General features: G+C 38.9%; 1 protein-coding gene and 1 long non-coding RNA gene across 2 annotated transcripts in view; one reads left to right on the top strand and one right to left on the bottom strand.

Annotated features, from left to right (window-relative positions):
* Window positions 1-9407, bottom strand: part of ttn.2 (titin, tandem duplicate 2) — a 219590-nt gene extending 210183 nt beyond the window's left edge. The window contains exons 1-8 of the mRNA XM_032568351.1: window positions 9167-9407; window positions 5180-5283; window positions 4309-4512; window positions 2682-2969; window positions 2522-2604; window positions 1772-1989; window positions 1620-1695; window positions 1037-1198 (exon numbers count right to left, since the gene is read on the bottom strand). Coding sequence (XP_032424242.1) covers window positions 1037-1198; window positions 1620-1695; window positions 1772-1989; window positions 2522-2604; window positions 2682-2969; window positions 4309-4512; window positions 5180-5270 — 1122 coding nt within the window. The 5' untranslated portion in view covers window positions 5271-5283; window positions 9167-9407. The remainder of the gene's footprint in view (window positions 1-1036; window positions 1199-1619; window positions 1696-1771; window positions 1990-2521; window positions 2605-2681; window positions 2970-4308; window positions 4513-5179; window positions 5284-9166) is intronic.
* Window positions 9408-12276: 2869 nt separating this feature from the next.
* Window positions 12277-17555, top strand: LOC116723484 (uncharacterized). Its single transcript, XR_004339991.1, has 5 exons — window positions 12277-12340; window positions 12448-14985; window positions 15114-15263; window positions 15414-15559; window positions 15730-17555. It is a non-coding gene; the product is annotated as an uncharacterized LOC116723484 (long non-coding RNA).
* Window positions 17556-17607: the final 52 nt, after the last annotated feature.

Genomic DNA, 17607 nt, shown 5'->3' with positions numbered 1-17607 from the left:
AGGGGGAACATGTCGCTCAAAGAATTTGGATTGTTTGACACAGTGAAAATGAATCACACCAGCTGAAAATGTAACAAATGTTGCAATTTTGGTCCTCAATCGAACCCAGTCTACTTGACTGTCAGCTGTGAAAACATCCTTAATGGTCTGATGGGTTGACAGGAAGTTAAAGGGCATCCTCTGGAGAGAAGTCAAGTCAAGTTTATTTGTATAGAACATTTCAACAACAAGCCAGTTCAAAGCACTTTATATCATAAAAACAAAATGCAGTAACCAATTATTAAACAAGCAATAAACGTTATATTCTGTCAAATACCATCATCAAAATCATCAAGCAAATATACATCAAATATGGTGATCAATGTTCCATTTGCTACTAATTAGAAACAGCTCTAAACAAGCCTTGCTTTAAAGAAACTCAGTGTTTCAGTTGTTTGCAGCTATCTAGAATTTTGTTCCAGATTTTTGGTGCATAGAGGCTGAATGCTGCTTCTCCATGTTTAGTTCTAGATCTGGGGATGCAGAGCAGAACCAGAAGACCTGAGAGGTCTGGAAGGTTGATACAACAACAGCAGATCTTTAATGTATTGTTTTGCTAAACCATTCTGTGATTTAATAAGATTTAAAAGTATATCCTCTGAGCTACAGGGAGAAAGTTTGTGGACTTTAAAACTGGTGTGATGTGCTCTATCTTCCTGGTTTTAGTCAGAATGCCAGCACTAGCATTTTGTGTCAGCTGCAGCATTCTGGTTGATTTCTTTAGACAGACCTGTGGGGACACTGTTGCAGTAACTGATGCGACTAAAGATAAACGCATGGATGAGTTTCTCTAGATCTTGCTGGAATATCAGTCCTTTAATCTGGGAAATGTACTTCAGGTCATAGAAGGCTGACTTTGTAACTGTCTTTATGTGACTCTGAAGGTTTATTTCTGAGTTCATCACTACTCGCATCTGATCCAGAGGATCCCAAGATACAAACACATCCACCAGTAAACACCAGGTCGGATCAGAACTGAGAAGGACCCTCCACTCACCTCTCTGGTGCCAGCCACCTGATGCTCCCACTGTTTTTCCATGTGCAGCTGTGTGGAGCTGCTAATGCTGCTCATACTGGTCATGCTGGTCATACTGGTGTAGCCTTCAGCCATGTAATCTCCCTGCTTCCAGGGCGGCAGAACCTCAGCGGAGCCAGATACCTAAAGCAGACAGGAGGAAGGTTTTGGATGACGCAGCAAGAGAACTCCCTTTGGTTCTGATGCAAACTGGATTTACTGTAAAAGTTTGTTAGTTTTATGCATAAATGATGAGATTCATCATTTTCAGAATATATACAATAAATGAAATCAAATGTTTGTTTAGTCTAAGTCTGATTGTGTACAAAACAGAAAACTTTACTTGAGTAGAAAAATCAAAAATAAACAGCAGAATTAGGTTGAATGTTTAGTTTTTGTGCCAGAAAGTTGTGGAGAAAATCAAGAAAAGTAAACAGAAAGCTGTTTCTGAAATAAATGTAGACTTTATGTTTGAATCAAAACCCAAAATGTTTCTCAAACATCTCTCAGGATGTTTTTAATAGTTAAAGGTTTAGATGAAACAGCTGGACTTGGTCTCTCTCACCTGTTTTCTGGTCATCACAGGAGACCGGACAGGTCTGATGGGAGAGATGGACATCCTGCTGGAGGGAGAGACGGGTCTGCAGAGGACAACACTTCATTAAATCTCACAGCTCAGCCGTTTAAACCACAGCGCACCTGCGAGCGGACGCTTACCTGACAGGTGCGGGTGTTGGCCCCTTCACGTGTCTGACAGGAGAAGGTGACTGCTGGCGACCTCCCGTTACCTTGGAGACGAAGGACGGCGGAGACCTGGATGTGGGTTTCGGTGGGACCCTCGGTGGGGTTTTGTGAGCAATGTGTTGAGTCATGATTCCTCCTTCAACGTGCATCTCCATCATGGTGGTGGCCTGGAAACTGGCCTCCATGGATTTCTGGAGAACACAGAAAAACATTTCAGGTTTTAAAGGTTCCAAAAGCAAATTCTGATTCAATTTACTTATTTTAATTATTAAGGTGGATGTTTTCCGCATTCACTTTTCCAAATGGTTTTCTCAAAATAACGACTTAGTTTCCAGTGGTTTTCTCAAGATAAGTTAATTTAACTCATTAGCTAATTATTTTGAGAATATTTGGGGAAATTTACTCATTATCTTGAGAAAACTGTCATAAAATGAACTCATTATCTCAAGAAAACATCATTTCAAAAAAGCACTACGACTTTAAGAAAGGCCTCTTAAAATAGGTTTTCCCGATCACATATAAATGTTATTTTAACAGTATTTCTTATTTTTATTTATGAAATTGTATTAATATAATTTTTTATCTTGTGTTGTTTGTCTTATGATACTGCTGATGGAAATTAGCACAATATTGTACATTCATTAATATTTAAATTAAATAAAATCAATTCAATTTAATTTAACACCACTGATGGCCACTAGGTGTCGCTCTGACACCACTCACCCTCTCCACTGTAGTTCCAGACATCTCCATCTGGGATGTGGACATGATCGTCTTTGTTTTCTTAATGGGAACTGCTTCTTCACCTGTATCAGACACACAGCAGAAAGTTTAGCTCCAATCCAAACAGTCAGAACCAGAATCTGAACCGGACTGAACTCACCTTGAACCAGCAGCTCGCAGGTGGATGTGGCCCGCCCGCTGCTGTTGGTGGTTGTTACAGAATACGCCCCAGAATCCTCTGGGAAGGCCTCAGCGATCAGCAGACTGTACAGGTCTCCGTCCTGCAGGATCTGGAAGTCGGCGGAGCTCTGGATCTCGGCTCCCTCCCTGTAGAACTTCACCACAGGTGTGGGGATACCCGAGACTCTGACGCTCAGCCTCACCTGGCTGCCCTGCCTCACCGTGGAGCTCTGGAGTCTCTGAATAAAGGTAGGTGGCGCCGTCTCGGCTGCAGGAACCCAAAGTAAAAGCAGGACATTTTCACCAACTTTAAACTTTAAACCAGAAATAAAGGATCATCCCTGAACTTTGACCCCATCAAGCATTCCCTGCTGACCTCTATCGTTCTGTAAATGATGATTCAGAAGCCATCATCGCGTAATAAAAGTCCAGATTCCAGTTAAGGAAAGCTATGCTGCAGCAGCTGCATCTATATCGGTTTTATCACTGGATTAAATAACAAGCTCTGCCCACACAGCTGATGGCGGGATAAATTTAGACTCGGACCGGAGAGAACTGCTTCACTTTTAAACTTTAATTTATCCAACGGCACGGTTCAGTTAGCTGCCGACACTGAACACCAACGGTCAGTAAACTGATGGATGAAATACCAGCTGCTGCTGCGAAGGTGTCAATGTGTGAATGTAGGAGCAAAATATAACTTAATGTTGTGAAATTAGTTTCACAATCTGAATTTAACCTTGTTGTCATAACATGTAATCCATAATCCAGGATCTGACTCTGAAGCAGCAAAAAGTCTTTCTGATATTAAGTTTTTTCTTTGCCTTGTCATTGTTCCTTTGTCTCTTGATCTTTGTCTTTGCTGCACTCTGTAAACTTTTTTGCCTCCCAAAACACCTTAAATTTAATCAAGTCAATTATGCAACAGTGGAAAAATGCCATTTCCTCTAGACTGAGGTCCAAATCTGACCCAACTCCATAAGACAAATAGACCCACTAGACCGTATTAACTGGAGTCACATTATTTAAACTAGCATCTAAACGTTTCACCTTTTTTAAAAATATTTCTCAATTTCTTCCTCAATTATTTCTAATCTATTTTTTTAAACAATTATCCATTTTCTTCATTTCAGTTCTTAAAAAGAACTACTATTTTTAAAAATAAGTATTTTGTTAGTTTTTTCTTCAAATTAATCAATAATTTTTTTAAAGTATGTACAGTTCAAAGGTATTTTATGGTCAATAATCAGTAATTGGTAGATAATAAAAACTGATTACATTACTGAAGATGAAAGAAATCCAGTTGTTTGATTCGAAGTAGAGATATCACCTAACTGGAGTTGGAAATCCAACTCCAGTTAATGATCAATCAATTACTAAATTAGATGACAATTATTTCAATAATCAATTAATCACAATTAATACAATTAATCAGGCATAAATGACTGTTAGTCTGAGGTTTTGGTTTTCAGGAAAAAAAACATAATGATCAAACTCGGAAGAAAATCAACTAGAGAGATTATTGCCCTGCTTTAATAAGCAAATGTCTCAGAATCACTCAGTCTATTCAAGGTGCAGACGGTCTAGTCCAATCATCTCAGTCTCACCTGTAACCAGGAGCTCGGCAGTGCTCGTGGCTTGTCCAGCGCCGTTGGTGGCTCTGACAGAAAAGCGTCCGCTGTGTGCGGCGGTCACAGCGGGGATGCTCAGAACAGCGCGGCCGTCGCTGAACGAGATCTGGACGCCGGGCAGAGCTGCGGCGGAAAGAACCTGGCCATCACGGAACCAGCTCACCTCAGGAACTGGAAAACCTGGAGAGGAGAAGGTCAGGGGTCAGGGAAGCAAGAACTAAATGCTGCAGAACTTCATCTACAAAACACAGAAAATTTACTGTAAGTCAACAGAGAGTGCACCAAAAGATAATCCACCTTAAAATCAAGCCAACAAAGTAGACCTATCACCAAATAACTCAGAAATTTTCTACAAAGAACTTGGAAATTTCTGAGTTGAAAAAGTTGAAAATTTGCACAAAAAAAAGAAATGAGAAATTGTGAGTAACCTCAGAAATTTTCAAGAAACATTTTTTAAATTTGATTACTTTTGTAACTCAAAAATTTCCAAGTTTTTTTGCAGAAAAAATTTGGAAAGTAAATTTTTGATGGTAATTTACTATTCCTTTTTTCTACCTACAATTGCCCTTATGCACCATTGTAAATTTTGCATGTTTGGTGTAAGAAAAGAATCTAATTTACATTTTTTTTGGCCTCAATTGAACGAATTTATTTTCAGTAATAAGAATATAAGTGTATTTAAATGTGCTGGACTAGTACAAAGTTATCAAATAAATGTGTAATTCCGTACATTTATATCTGTGTTTAAAGAAAAAACCCCAGAAATGTTGCAGAGTTATATCCAGTAGGAACTGGACCTCCATGCCTGAGAACCAAACCACGATGCTGCCATCAGATGATTTCTTACCACTAACTTGAGCCTCGAACGAAGCGGCACTACCCTCCAGTGCCACGACGCTCTGCAGCGGCTGAGTAAACGTCGGCGCTTGTGTTGACATGGTGGTCGGCACCCTGAGGAAGACAACACAGAACCATCAAAGACAAGATGCTCCCATTCAACCTGAAATTATTGTCTGCAAGTCATCATTGCCTACATATGGAACTGGAGAAGCTAAACTGGTATCATCAGATTTAATATTTACATTCTGACAGCAGCAGACACTTTTCTTTTAGTGCCGCAACTCACAATTATTTTAGTAATCCATTAATCTATCAATTATTCTAACGATTAATCGATTAATTAGATTTAAAAATGGCACACTCTACAAATTATCATTTAAGTTTCCATCTTTCTATATACTGGAAATACATTAAAAATATATTAGAAATACATTAAAAAATGCAAATAAATAATTAAATTCCTTTTTCAAATAAGAACTGTAAAACAGCTGAAACACTGACTTCTTTTAAATCTCAACTGAAAACCCACCTGTTTAGAATTGTATTTGAAATGTAATCAATTACAAATTTATTGATGGAACTTGACTTAATGCTCAACTAAAAACCCGACCTGTTTAGGATTGTATTTGAAACGTAATCAATTACAAATTTAACCTGACTTAATGCTGTGTTTTGATTATTGATTCTATGTTGCATTGTGTTTCTGTGTTTGTAATGATGTAAAGCACTTTGAAATGCCTTGCTGCTGAAATGTGCTATACAAATAAAATTTGATTGATTGATTGATTGAAGAAAATGAACATTTTATTGCCTACAGTGCAATAATATAAGACATACTAACAGACAAAGATGTTTTTATCTTAAACGGCTTAATTACTGCTCTAAATATGTTGTTTTTTTCACTAAACTGCCTTTCTTGGAGCCTGTATACTCCAGTTAATGATTAATCGATTACTAAATTTGTTGACAATTATTTTTAGTAATCGATTAATCATTTCAGCCCAACTTTCTTTCTAAGCTGAAATGCCTGAATATCCTAAGTTTTGGGAACATCAAGACACTAGTTTATAGTCCAAGCAAAAGGAGGGAAATGTTGAGTTGTAATGGTTTGAGATATATATTTAATAAATGTAGGTCTGACCTAAAAGCTCATTAAAATTAAACTTTGATTTTATGAAAACATTACAAAGCAACAATATTCTGGTTTTTGTGAGTTTCTGGTTGGATCGAGGTGAAACTGATATCCAGAGTTTGATGGAACCAGATTAAAACTCTTCTAAAGAAAGGATTTATTGTTATTCATTGGAAAGTTAAGCTGTTTGAAACTGAAGGAGAAAAAAAATCTGAATCACTTTATTGCCATTACCAGTAAACAAGTTCCCAGGTTAGGAAATGGCATTAATTTATTTAATTTAAAATAAAGAGTAATATATGTAAAATAAAATATGATTAGAATAGCAGAGCAGCTAGTGAGTTGTTCATAGTCATTAAACTCCTGAATGCTACTCAGAGTGGGAGTTCAACTCAGAAGCTAACAGGTAAGACGTACATAGTAGCCAGTGAACATAAAACCTGCTACAGGAAACAGGAGTGCCCAGAGAAAACCAACACATCCACGAGGAGAACAAAGTGGAACATGCAAGCACCAAACAGAAAGATCCCAACCAGGATTCAAACTGTCAACCATCAGCTGTGAGGTGACAGGGTACCATCTAACTGAAATCTGACTGTGGGCTGGAAATAGGAAACAATCCTGATTTAACAGGAACACTGAAAACCGCCACATGGCTGGAAAATAACGGATGGACGGATGGTTATGTATATGGAGAATGGATGGATGGGTGGGTGGGTGGATGGATGGATGTTCAGCACACTGACATCTCTGCCAATCTGGACATCTTTGGTGCAGATTGGCTTGTTTTTCAAATTCTTGGTTCCGATTCATCCAGTTCTAAAGGTTTCCATTCTACACACTTCCATTAATTTCTGAATGAGTGTTAAATTGTTCTGTTTGGACCTGGATGGTTCTGCTCATCCCTGAATGTTCCTGTTTGGACCTCAGCAGCTTCCGTCAGATTCTAATTACCATTTTTTGGTCAATTCTGGGTAAATTAACCCAGTCTAAATCTGATTGGACCAGTGCTTTTCTGTCTGGTTTTGTTATATAGACATCAGTTAATTTGTTCTTTTAAACCAATTTGACCCAATTAATCTTCAATTGGATATCAATACCTTCCCAAATTTTCATTTTGATGCATCCTGATATGAGTTTAGTCTGATAATTTCAAGAATTCTTTCTTTTTCTGCTAATTTTGCTTTAATGTTTTATAATCAAAACCAAGTATTTTAATTCTTATGTGAGCTGCTTGTTTCCGTCTTATTCTGTTACTTTAGAGGAACTGGTTCCTGCTGGGCTGAACGCAGGAAAAAGGTCTTGTTATAAGTAAAAGAATCTGCCAATATTCTCAAAAATATTGACTTAAAATCAGCGTGTTTATCATGCTTACTTTTAAGTTACTTTTGTTCTATTTCAAGTGTATTAATTATCTGAACTAGAAACTAGATAAAAATTTTGGTTTTGCCTTTTAATATAGCCATTTTACATGTTTAAACATCAAAAATCCATTTTTATTTGTTTTATACTATTTTATTTATGTTTTACGTAAACACTCTGCCCCCTACAGGTCATAACCAGCAAGTGGATCAGGAGTTTGCCACGATCAGATTTTAAAACATTATAAACAAGTAAACATTTGGTTCTGAATGTTCTGCTCGATCTGAGTTTCGACTGTCTATAATTAAACCTGAGTAATTATGAAGCCTTTCTCTTTTTAACTGTGACATTTGAAGCTGTTATTGTTGTGATATGAGTGTATTCCCCTTAGTAAATCAGAACATCAAAAACAAGCCCTGAGTTTCAGCAGAAACAAAACACTTCTCATCACAAAGCAGCAAATTTCAGTTTGTTATTGAACCCCGCAGTGATCATTCCGACCACATAATCATCAGATTTTCATTTGAAAATAGAAAACTGAACATATTTGTTGAGTTTTGGAGTGAAATAAGCCTTTTTCTTTAAAATAAACCACATTGAGCAGATGAACACAGCCTAAAACCCAGAATCATCCACTTTACAGGATGAAGCTTCAGGGATCTACAAACATTATGTGGACCAAAATTGTCAATTCAAAAGTTCTTCCAGGCACTTAAAATCTTAAGATATTTGCACTGGTCTAATTACCAGTGCAAATATCTTATTAGACAAACTAACTTACAAGTAACCATTTAGCAAGATAGAGGAGCTTGTTTTAAGTCAATAATCCTTGAATTATTGCAGATCCACTGGCAGATTATTTCACCTATAGCATGGAAAAATATCTTGTTATATGTGAAATATTCTGCCAGTGGAACTAGAACTTTTTCATCAATATTAAGGAATTATTGACTTAAAACAAACTCCTATTTTGCAGAAACGTAACTTTTAAGTTAGTCTTGTCTTATTTCTAGTGTACTAAAATGTTTCCACTAGGAACTACACTAAAAGTAGTTTTAGTGTAAACTAAAATTTTGCACAAATTCAGCTCAAGGGCCACAATTGGCCCCCCGGCCATACTTTGTGAACACCCCAGAGGAAAACCTCTCAGACAGAAACTTTGTGATTGGATCATCAGAAGGACTCCTGCAGCTGCTGCTTTCCAAAATAAGAGCCTCAGTGAGGTGTTGCTTCTGTCAATCAGCCCAGTGTGAACTGAGGGGGGGTCCAGGTGCTATAAATACCCCTTCCAGCCCCCGGGGTTGACTGACAGCCACCATGTGGGGCACATATCTGAGAGCTGATAGCCCTGTTGCTGATTCCCTTAAAAAGCCATCAGCCTCTGGGACGCTCAGCAGCTATTCTGAGCGGTCTGCATCACCTCCAGGAGCAAGTGGTAGAAACCTTCATGGCTTCCAAAAACCCAAAATCCGTCCCAACAACTAAAACTCTGCCGCTCACCTGTCAGAGCAAGGATGCCTGGGGGGCCCACGGCAGGGCGCGGTGCAGGAAATCTAAAATCTTTATCCAGAAACGGGTCAGAAAGTCCAGAAGAGCAGCTGAGCGGCGCAGGAAGCCCTCAGAAAAAAACAAAACTACAGGCCAGCGCCGTGTAGTTCTGTTTTTCCTCCTGACAGCAGTCCCTCCAGCCGAGGCGTCCGGGCCGGGAACGCTGACTCTGCTCAGGGCTGCCCACCGACCGCCGGGGGCTTTATACGCCACTGACATCATGCGGGGAGAGGCCTCTGATTGGTCGGGGCCGCAGGGGATCCTGGGAGAGATGGACACTTTATACTAGTCATTGCAGCAGCTGCTGCTTGGAAATCAAGAGATCAGTTCAAGAGAAATCTGCTTCATTCAGATGAATTAGGGATCTATGGAGGAGGACTTATTTTGAATTCAGAAGATTCTCAGAATTCTGACTTTAATTTCAGAAGATCAGTCAGAATCTTGAGATTAAAGTCAGAATTCTGAAGAATTGCTGTCTTTGAAGTATGTGGATGAAACATTGACTAGAATGTGCAAATAATGTTCTAATAACTTAACCTCCTGTTTGAGTTGTGATGCTTTTGTTTTAGAAGGAACAATTTCTTGTCAGCACAAAGGCAAGTTAACAACAATCAAAAGACAAAACATAAGTTGTAAAGGAGCTTATAAAATGTATCTTATTTATAGCTTTCTTGATAGAGACAAAATATATGTTTATGATGTAAATAAGTACTTGCTTGTGATTTAAAGAATGCATTTGTTTAATTATATCCCAAAAATAAAGCTAATTTACATTGTGAACCTTATTGCGGTTCACAATGTGTAGTATTAGTTGTACTACTACAACTAATACTACATTTTAGTTGCAGTATGCTACAACTGATATGGCTTTACTTGATTATAATAATACCTTTGTTTCTTTATCAACTATTTGCCTAACCGTCTCCACTGCAATAGTCTATTAAAGGCCTTTCTGACAAACTAGAACAGCGATCTTCAGAAACACAATCAAACACTAACAAAGGTCGTATGTGTCATTTTAAAATTGAATTTGTGGTATTTTAATGAAGGGTGATATAAAAAATGACAAAACAGACAAATAAGAAAATGGAATCACGGACAAAACTCACTGGTTTTTGATCTACGTGACCGCTTACTGAACGCACCAGGTTGCAGGCTTAACTAAACTTGGCTGTTAGCAGTTAGCTTGATCTGGAGCAGGCTAGCGTAACTGAATAAATCGCCATGGTAACGTTTGAGTTGTCTCTTTTGTGAAACCAGTTTGAGGCTTAATTAAACCAGGACATCCGGAAATTGCTTTGTCCGCTTTGATACTTTGTCTTCTGAGGCACCTTTGAAACACTGAGGCACGAAAATACCGACTATTATGAAGAAAAAAATATATAATAATACCTTATGAAGTTTGTTTGTGTTGGTGCGTGAGGGAGTGGCTGCTGGCGTACGTGCAGTGTGGATGTCGTATTCCGGTTCGTGAAGGTTGGGACCGCGAAGTGCTCCCCCTGCTGGTTAACAGGAGGATAGCCAAACAGGAGTCATAGTGCGTCACCAGAAAAAGCAGATTAAGTCAGATATCCGAATAACAGAGGTGTCAAAAGTAATCACATTCTTTATTTAGTTACAGGTACAGATACTTCAATCAATCAATCAATCAAATTTTATTTGTATAGCACATTTCAGCAGCAAGACATTTCAAAGTGCTTTACATCATTACAAACACAGAATCACAATGCAATATAGAATCAATCATTAAGTCAAGTTACATCAATAAATTTGGAATTGATTACATTTCAAATACAATTCTAAACAGGTGGGTTTTTAGTTGAGATTTAAAAGAAGTCAGTGTTTCAGCTGTTTTACAGTTTTCTGGAAGTTTGTTCCAGCTGGTTTACTTGTATAAAAAAATATTCTAGTAAAAGGGAAAGTGTAGGTTGAAGAGTTTCACTCAAGTAAAAGTGAAATAGTACAAGTTTTGAAATGTACTCAAGAAGTAAAAACTAATTTTCACCTTCAAGTCTAAAATACTTTAAAAGTTCTAGCTGTGCGAGCTGTGGATTTTTTCCGTCATTATCTATTTTCGTCATGGAAATAATAAGGCATATATGAAAATATAAGGAGTAGAAACATCAGAACGAAATCACGAATGAAATTCATAATTTGAATTGAAATTAAATCCAAGCCAGACATTTAATTAAGATCTGTTGATTTATATTTGCATGAATTAATCAAAAATAAAGAACATGTACATTTTTAAATAAGCAATTTGTGAATAGACTGATATTTAAAGATGGTTCAAAAGACCTAGAATCTATAGAGTGTGAAGAGTTTTAATAAATCAATGTCATATTTAAACAATTATTATATAAGTTAATGACATTTGGCACTCTTCACTCTCTATAAAAGTCAAAAATATAGGAGCAGCAGTTTAGCTTTAAGCTTTAAAATTGTGCATTTTTCTAAAAACAAGCCGCTTTATCCCTAATATAGTTTTAGGGATATATATATATATATATATATATATTTCACAGTTTCTCTGAATTCTAAAACTTAGAACATAAACTGATTTGCTCCTTAAAAAGTTTACATTTTCAAAACTTAAAAGTATTTTCTTCAGTCCCACATATAAAATATAAATATAACATTTTACAGTTTCTCAAAATTATTTTAAAAGTATATTACGGATAGACTATGAATAAAACATAGTGCTACTAACCTCAGTTTTATTAAAGGTTGAGATTTGGACTGTTTTTTGTAGTTGAGCAGGTTTTACGGGTTTTACATTCTACTTAGCATAAACATTAGCCTGGAATCTGTCAAATTTGGCAACCATGGCGAACGGTGCCATGTTTGTTTTGGGTTTTTTTTAATGAGCGTCAGGCGCATGCGCCATCCTGGACAGAAATATGACGCATTTCGACGTGAGCATTTAAAATACAACGCCGCTGGCAAGTGGCCGCATGGAGACATGAAACCAGCTTTCTGATATTCATCCATTCTGGAACCCGGATTGTCTTTCCTGTTCTCCTAAAACGCCCAGCCTGAATGACTCAAACCTTTTATGGATCTGGGCGAGAGTGAATGAGCAGGCCACCTGAGCGCCATGTTTGAAATCGCTGAGTTTGTGATTCGGTGAGTTATTTTTCATAAATCTTATTCGAAGTTGTTTGTTTTGTCTCTAATGAAGTTATTAAAGCAATTGTATGTGTTTATTGAAGCATTTTTGTGCGTTTAAACAGAGCAGCAGAGGAGGACTCACCCAATCATGGCGTCTCAGCGTTGGTTTGTTTGGCTGCTGGCGTCCTTTAACTAAGGAGGAAAAAATGGCGTCTGGAACTAGTAGCAGATCGATTATGGATATACTAAGACTAAGATCTACAATGAAGCTGAGGATCGCTTCAAGCTGCCTGGGGGGTCCGCCCGACCCAACAAAGGTAGGTTTGATCAAGCACCTGTTCGATGGCGGGCCCAGAAGACTTCTCAGGGTAGGAGCTGATGCTAGTTTGATGCTACCGCGTTTGACTTTTGCTGTGCTGGTTTAGTTTGATTCTCTGCTGAGAGTCTACAAACTGAGAAGGATTCAGCTGTTGAAAATCCTTCAGCTGCTGTGGTCATGTGACCTGTGATGTAACTAACATGTTTGAATCTGAAGTTCATGGTTGACATGCAAGAAAGATGGCTGCCAAGGATTTGGTAAATACAGGTTAAGAGGTTGCAGGCAGGGATTCAGTTTAGGCTTAGTAAATATTACTAAAATAAACCTTCATATTATACCTACATAGTGATAAACATACATACTTTTTTATTTTTTGTATCTATTTACGCAAACTATTTCAAAAACAGGGTCCATACTTTCATAATAAAATAACTCAAACAAATTTTATTTGCGTTGAACAATTTAAATTTACGTGAAAACCGATTATATTTTTGCGCCAAAACACTGCGCGGCCTTGCGATTTCATTTCTTCTGGACGAAGACTCAAGCAATTTCATTTCTTCTTGACGAAGACTCAAGCGATTTCATTTCTTCTGGACGAAAACTCAAGCGATTTCATTTCTTCTGGACAAAGACTCAAACAATTTCATTTCTTCTGGATGACAACTTGCTGCCTCCGGCAATTTCATTTCTTCCGGACGATGACGGTCAACAGAGATCTGCTGGAGCTGCAAGTTGGATGTCACAGAGGCAATGTTCACACTGTCTAATTCACCACCTCTTATTTGCAGGTTTAAGCTGAAATTCACTTAATTTTCCTTCCAGAGATGATCCACTGGGACCTGTCTTTAAGTGTTTTTAACCCAGTTTTTCTCCTAGACTCAGCTACCTGCTGACCCATTTGTTGCACCTAACATTTTCTTTCTCCCTTCAGCCTTTAAAATCCTAATCATCCACCAAAGGAGCTTGTACTTCAACTAACTCTATTTTTTCCTATAGAAACACTCCTGGAGCAGCTCTTTTTCTTTCTCTGCTCTGTCCTTTCAAATTCCCCCGGGGGTAGTGACAGGTGACCTTTCATAATGAACCAACCTATGGTTCTGCTGGAGGTTTCTTCCTGTTAAAGGGAAGTTTACCTCTCCACTGTCACTGCATGGATCCTTAGTATGATGCATTGTAACGCTTTCTTTTTTGGAAGTTCTTCCTGTTAAAGGGAAGTTTTTCCTCTCTACTGTCAACACATGCATCCTCTATATGAGGCATTGCTTTAGTTTTTATCTAACTCTTAACCACTATTTGATAAATGCAGTTTTTTTTTTTTCTTGGCAAGTCTTCCTGTTAAAGGGAAGTTTTTTTCTCTCTACTGTCCACACATGCATCCTCTATATGAGGCATTGCTTTAGTTTTTATCTAACTCTTAACCACTATTTGATAAATGCAGTTTTTTTTTTCTTGGGAAGTTTTTCATCTCCACCATCACCACATACATCCTTAGTATCGTGGTGGAGAATGGTTTTGAGCTCACAGTTGAGAATTTAAGGTCTTATCAACACCACATGGCGTACGGATGAAGAAGATGTAGAAGACTATCAACGGTTTTTGTTGATATGGAGACTGAAGACACCAGATTGCTTCAGACTGGTAGGTGGTATGGATATCAAGATGGTCGCTTTGGCGCAGGGCTCTAAACTCACCAGCAGGAAATGTGGTATGCTACTTGCTGCAGCCACTGCTCAAGGCTCTGAAGTCATCGGATGAGTTCAAGGAAATTGGTAACGATGGAGTACCACGAAGCGGTGAATCCATTCCAGGTAAAATCCTTGTTTCAGGAAAAACACCCTAGGCTATGTGAAAGGTAGGAGTTTGGCTCTTTGGTACAGCAGCCAGAACTGATCTTGTATTCCGAACAGCAGGCAAAAGGTGTGTGGAAAATGGGCCCGAGCGGTGGGCAAAGGTGTGTTGGGGAAAATGGGCCCGAGCGGCGGGCAAAGGTGTGTTTGTGTGGGAAATGGGCCCGAATGGTGGGCAAAGGTGTGTGGGGGAAAATGGGCCCGAGCAGCGGGCAAAGGTGTTTACGGGATCCAATTTAAAGGTCACTAAGAATTTAGCGATGACAAAAAACAAGACCAATGATCCATAGGGAAAAAGCCATTCAGACACCCTGACCAAACTCCCCCCGACTGCACCCGACCAGAGACAGAAAAGGGTTAGACCTGGTACCTGCACTTGTCATGTTGTCCTTCAGGAATCCTCCAGGATCATCTGGTTTTCGTGTCTGATTTCACTCCATCGCCCTCCCTGGCTCAACGGAATCAGCAGTCTTCCTCAAGAAATTCTGCAGGTATTTTGCTGTTTAAGTGATATTTACTTGTGGGTTTTTGGAAAGCGTCGATTCATTCTCAGTTGTTCATTGGTTTGACCTGAAACCTGCACCTGTTCTGTTGTCTTCCTGTCCTGTTGTCCTTCAAGAATCCTCCTGGATCATCTTGTTTTTGTCCCCGATATCGCCCTTCATCGCCGGCCCCCCATTGACCAATGGAAAAAGGCCTTCATCGCCCACCCCTGCTGATGGATGACCCTACCATCGGAATCAGCAGTCTTCCTCAAGAAATGCTGCAGGTATTTTGCTGTTATTTAAATATTTACAAGTGTGTTTTTGAAAAGTGTCAATCCATTCTGAGTTGTTAAAGGGTTTGACCTAAACCCTGCACCTGTCCTGTTGTTCAATAATCCTCCTCTATATCTTGTTTTTGTCCCTGATATTACCAGTCATTGTCCAACCATGGACCAGCGAAAAAGACCTTTATGGCCCCCCGCACCAACGGACGGAAAAGACCTTCATCGGCCCCGCCCACTGATGGATGACCTTGGTGACCCTACCACCGGACTTAGCAGGTTTTCTTCCAGGTGAGCAGGTAAGGCAGACTCTTCCTGATCTTGAAACTTTCTCAGCAGTCGTCCTCAAGAAATGCTGCAGGTATTTTGCTGCCATTTAAATATTTACATGTGAGATTTTGAAAAATGTTTATTCAGAGTTGTTTAAAGGGTTTGACCTTAAACCTACACCCGTCCTGTTGTCCTTCAGGAATCCTCCTGGATCATCTCATTTTCTTCTCTGATTTCGCCCTTCATCGCCACCGCTGCCACTAATGGAACAGGCCTTCATCTCATCGCATCTGCATCAGTCTTTTTTCTTTTTTTTTTGGACAATTTTGTTTAGAGACTTTTTGATTAATTTTTTATGTTGGCTGTTAACTTTTTGTCTTCTCAGTTATTCTCTGTATAGAAGCTTCACTTGATTCTGACTGGCTTTGGTTCCTTCCTGGAGGAGGGCATTGGCTGACATGATGCTGCTATCACCTAACCGTTCTCCATCTCCTGCTGTTAACTTTTCACTTCCATGAACATCGAAAGTTCTCCCGATCAGTTGACCTATTGCTGTGTCTCTGCTCTGTCTCGTCTCAGCTCCAGTCGGTTGTCGGCTGCTAGTACTGAGCCCGGTTCTAGTTCTGCTGGAGGTTTCTTCCTGTTGGAGGGGAGTTCTTCCTCGCCACTGTCGCCACATGCATTCTTGGTATGAGTGATTGCTGTAGAGTCAACGACCCAACTCAAGTGATTTACTGTCGCCTCCTACTGGTCCAGGAGGAGTGAATGCTGCGAGTAATGACTCCATGCAATCTGTTGAGTTTCCTTGTGGTACAAACCTTTTAAACTACTTTAATAATTAGCTGAGCTTATTGTACTGGTAACTAATACCAATTGGAATATGTGATTGGACTAAAATTATTCTGAAGTGTATTGAGATGACATCTGTTGTGAATTGGCGCTATATAAAGTTGAACACTTAAACCAACAAATGTGCCCCACCAACAACCAATATAAAAAAACACAAAAACCAATATAAAAAAACACAAAAACCACTATAAAAACTGTTCAAAAACCAATACAAAACCCTAATTAACTATACAAAAACTGTTCAAAACCCTCAAAAAAATACAAAAATCCCCAAATAAAAACAGTTGAAAACCCCAAACCAACAACTAAACCTCCAATTAAACAGTAAAATGTTAATTCACAACAGTGTTGTCAAGGCATTTTACAAAGCCATTTCAATTCAGTCATAGATCACAGTTGATCCTACTTATTAATGTATTAGGTTCAGTTAATCATTAAAGTAGTTTAAAAAGTTTGTACCACAAGGAAATTCAACAGATTGCATGGAGTCATTACTCGCAGCATTCACTCCTCCTGGACCAGTAGGAGGCGACAGCAAATCACTTGAGTTGAGTCGTTGACTCTACAGCAATCACTCATACCAAGAATGCATGTGGCGACAGTGGCGAGGAAGAACTCCCCTCCAACAGGAAGAAACCTCCAGCAGAACTAGAACCGGGCTCAGTACTAGCAGCCGACAACCGACTGGAGCTGAGACGAGACAGAGCAGAGACACAGCAATAGGTCAACTGATCGGGAGAACTTTCGATGTTCATGGAAGTGAAAAGTTAACAGCAGGAGAGTGGGAACGGTTCGGTGATGGCAGCATCATGTCAACAACCCATGCAAGGGCAGGAACCACAGCCAAGGGGATTTGTGTAAACTAAAAGGTATATACTGTTTTATCTATTTATGCATTTAACTTTTGTTTTTTGGTTAGTTGTTGTAGATATAAAGGCCTTAATGCCAGTATTGTCTGTTTTTCTTTCCATTGTAGTATTGTGATATTTGTCCTTGTTAAAAATCCTTTGTGATGTTTGTTTAAAATAAAGTAGAAAAAAGCCTGTAAGGAAACAGAACCAAGCTGATTGAAGGGATCCATTTTAATACCGTCAGAACAGTGATGAACAAACACCAAAGTGCCACCTTCAGGCCTCTCTCCAGATCGACTAAATAAATCTTTCTGGTTTTATTTTTCCCCTCCGTGGGCTGTCACCTTATCGTGGTGGAGGGGTTTGAGTGTCCCAGA

This window comes from Xiphophorus hellerii, chromosome 7 (assembly GCF_003331165.1).
Source record: "Xiphophorus hellerii strain 12219 chromosome 7, Xiphophorus_hellerii-4.1, whole genome shotgun sequence".
NCBI classification, from domain to species: domain Eukaryota; kingdom Metazoa; phylum Chordata; class Actinopteri; order Cyprinodontiformes; family Poeciliidae; genus Xiphophorus; species Xiphophorus hellerii.
Note: the sequence above shows the minus strand (reverse complement) of the source record. Positions and strands in the feature narration are given on the sequence as shown.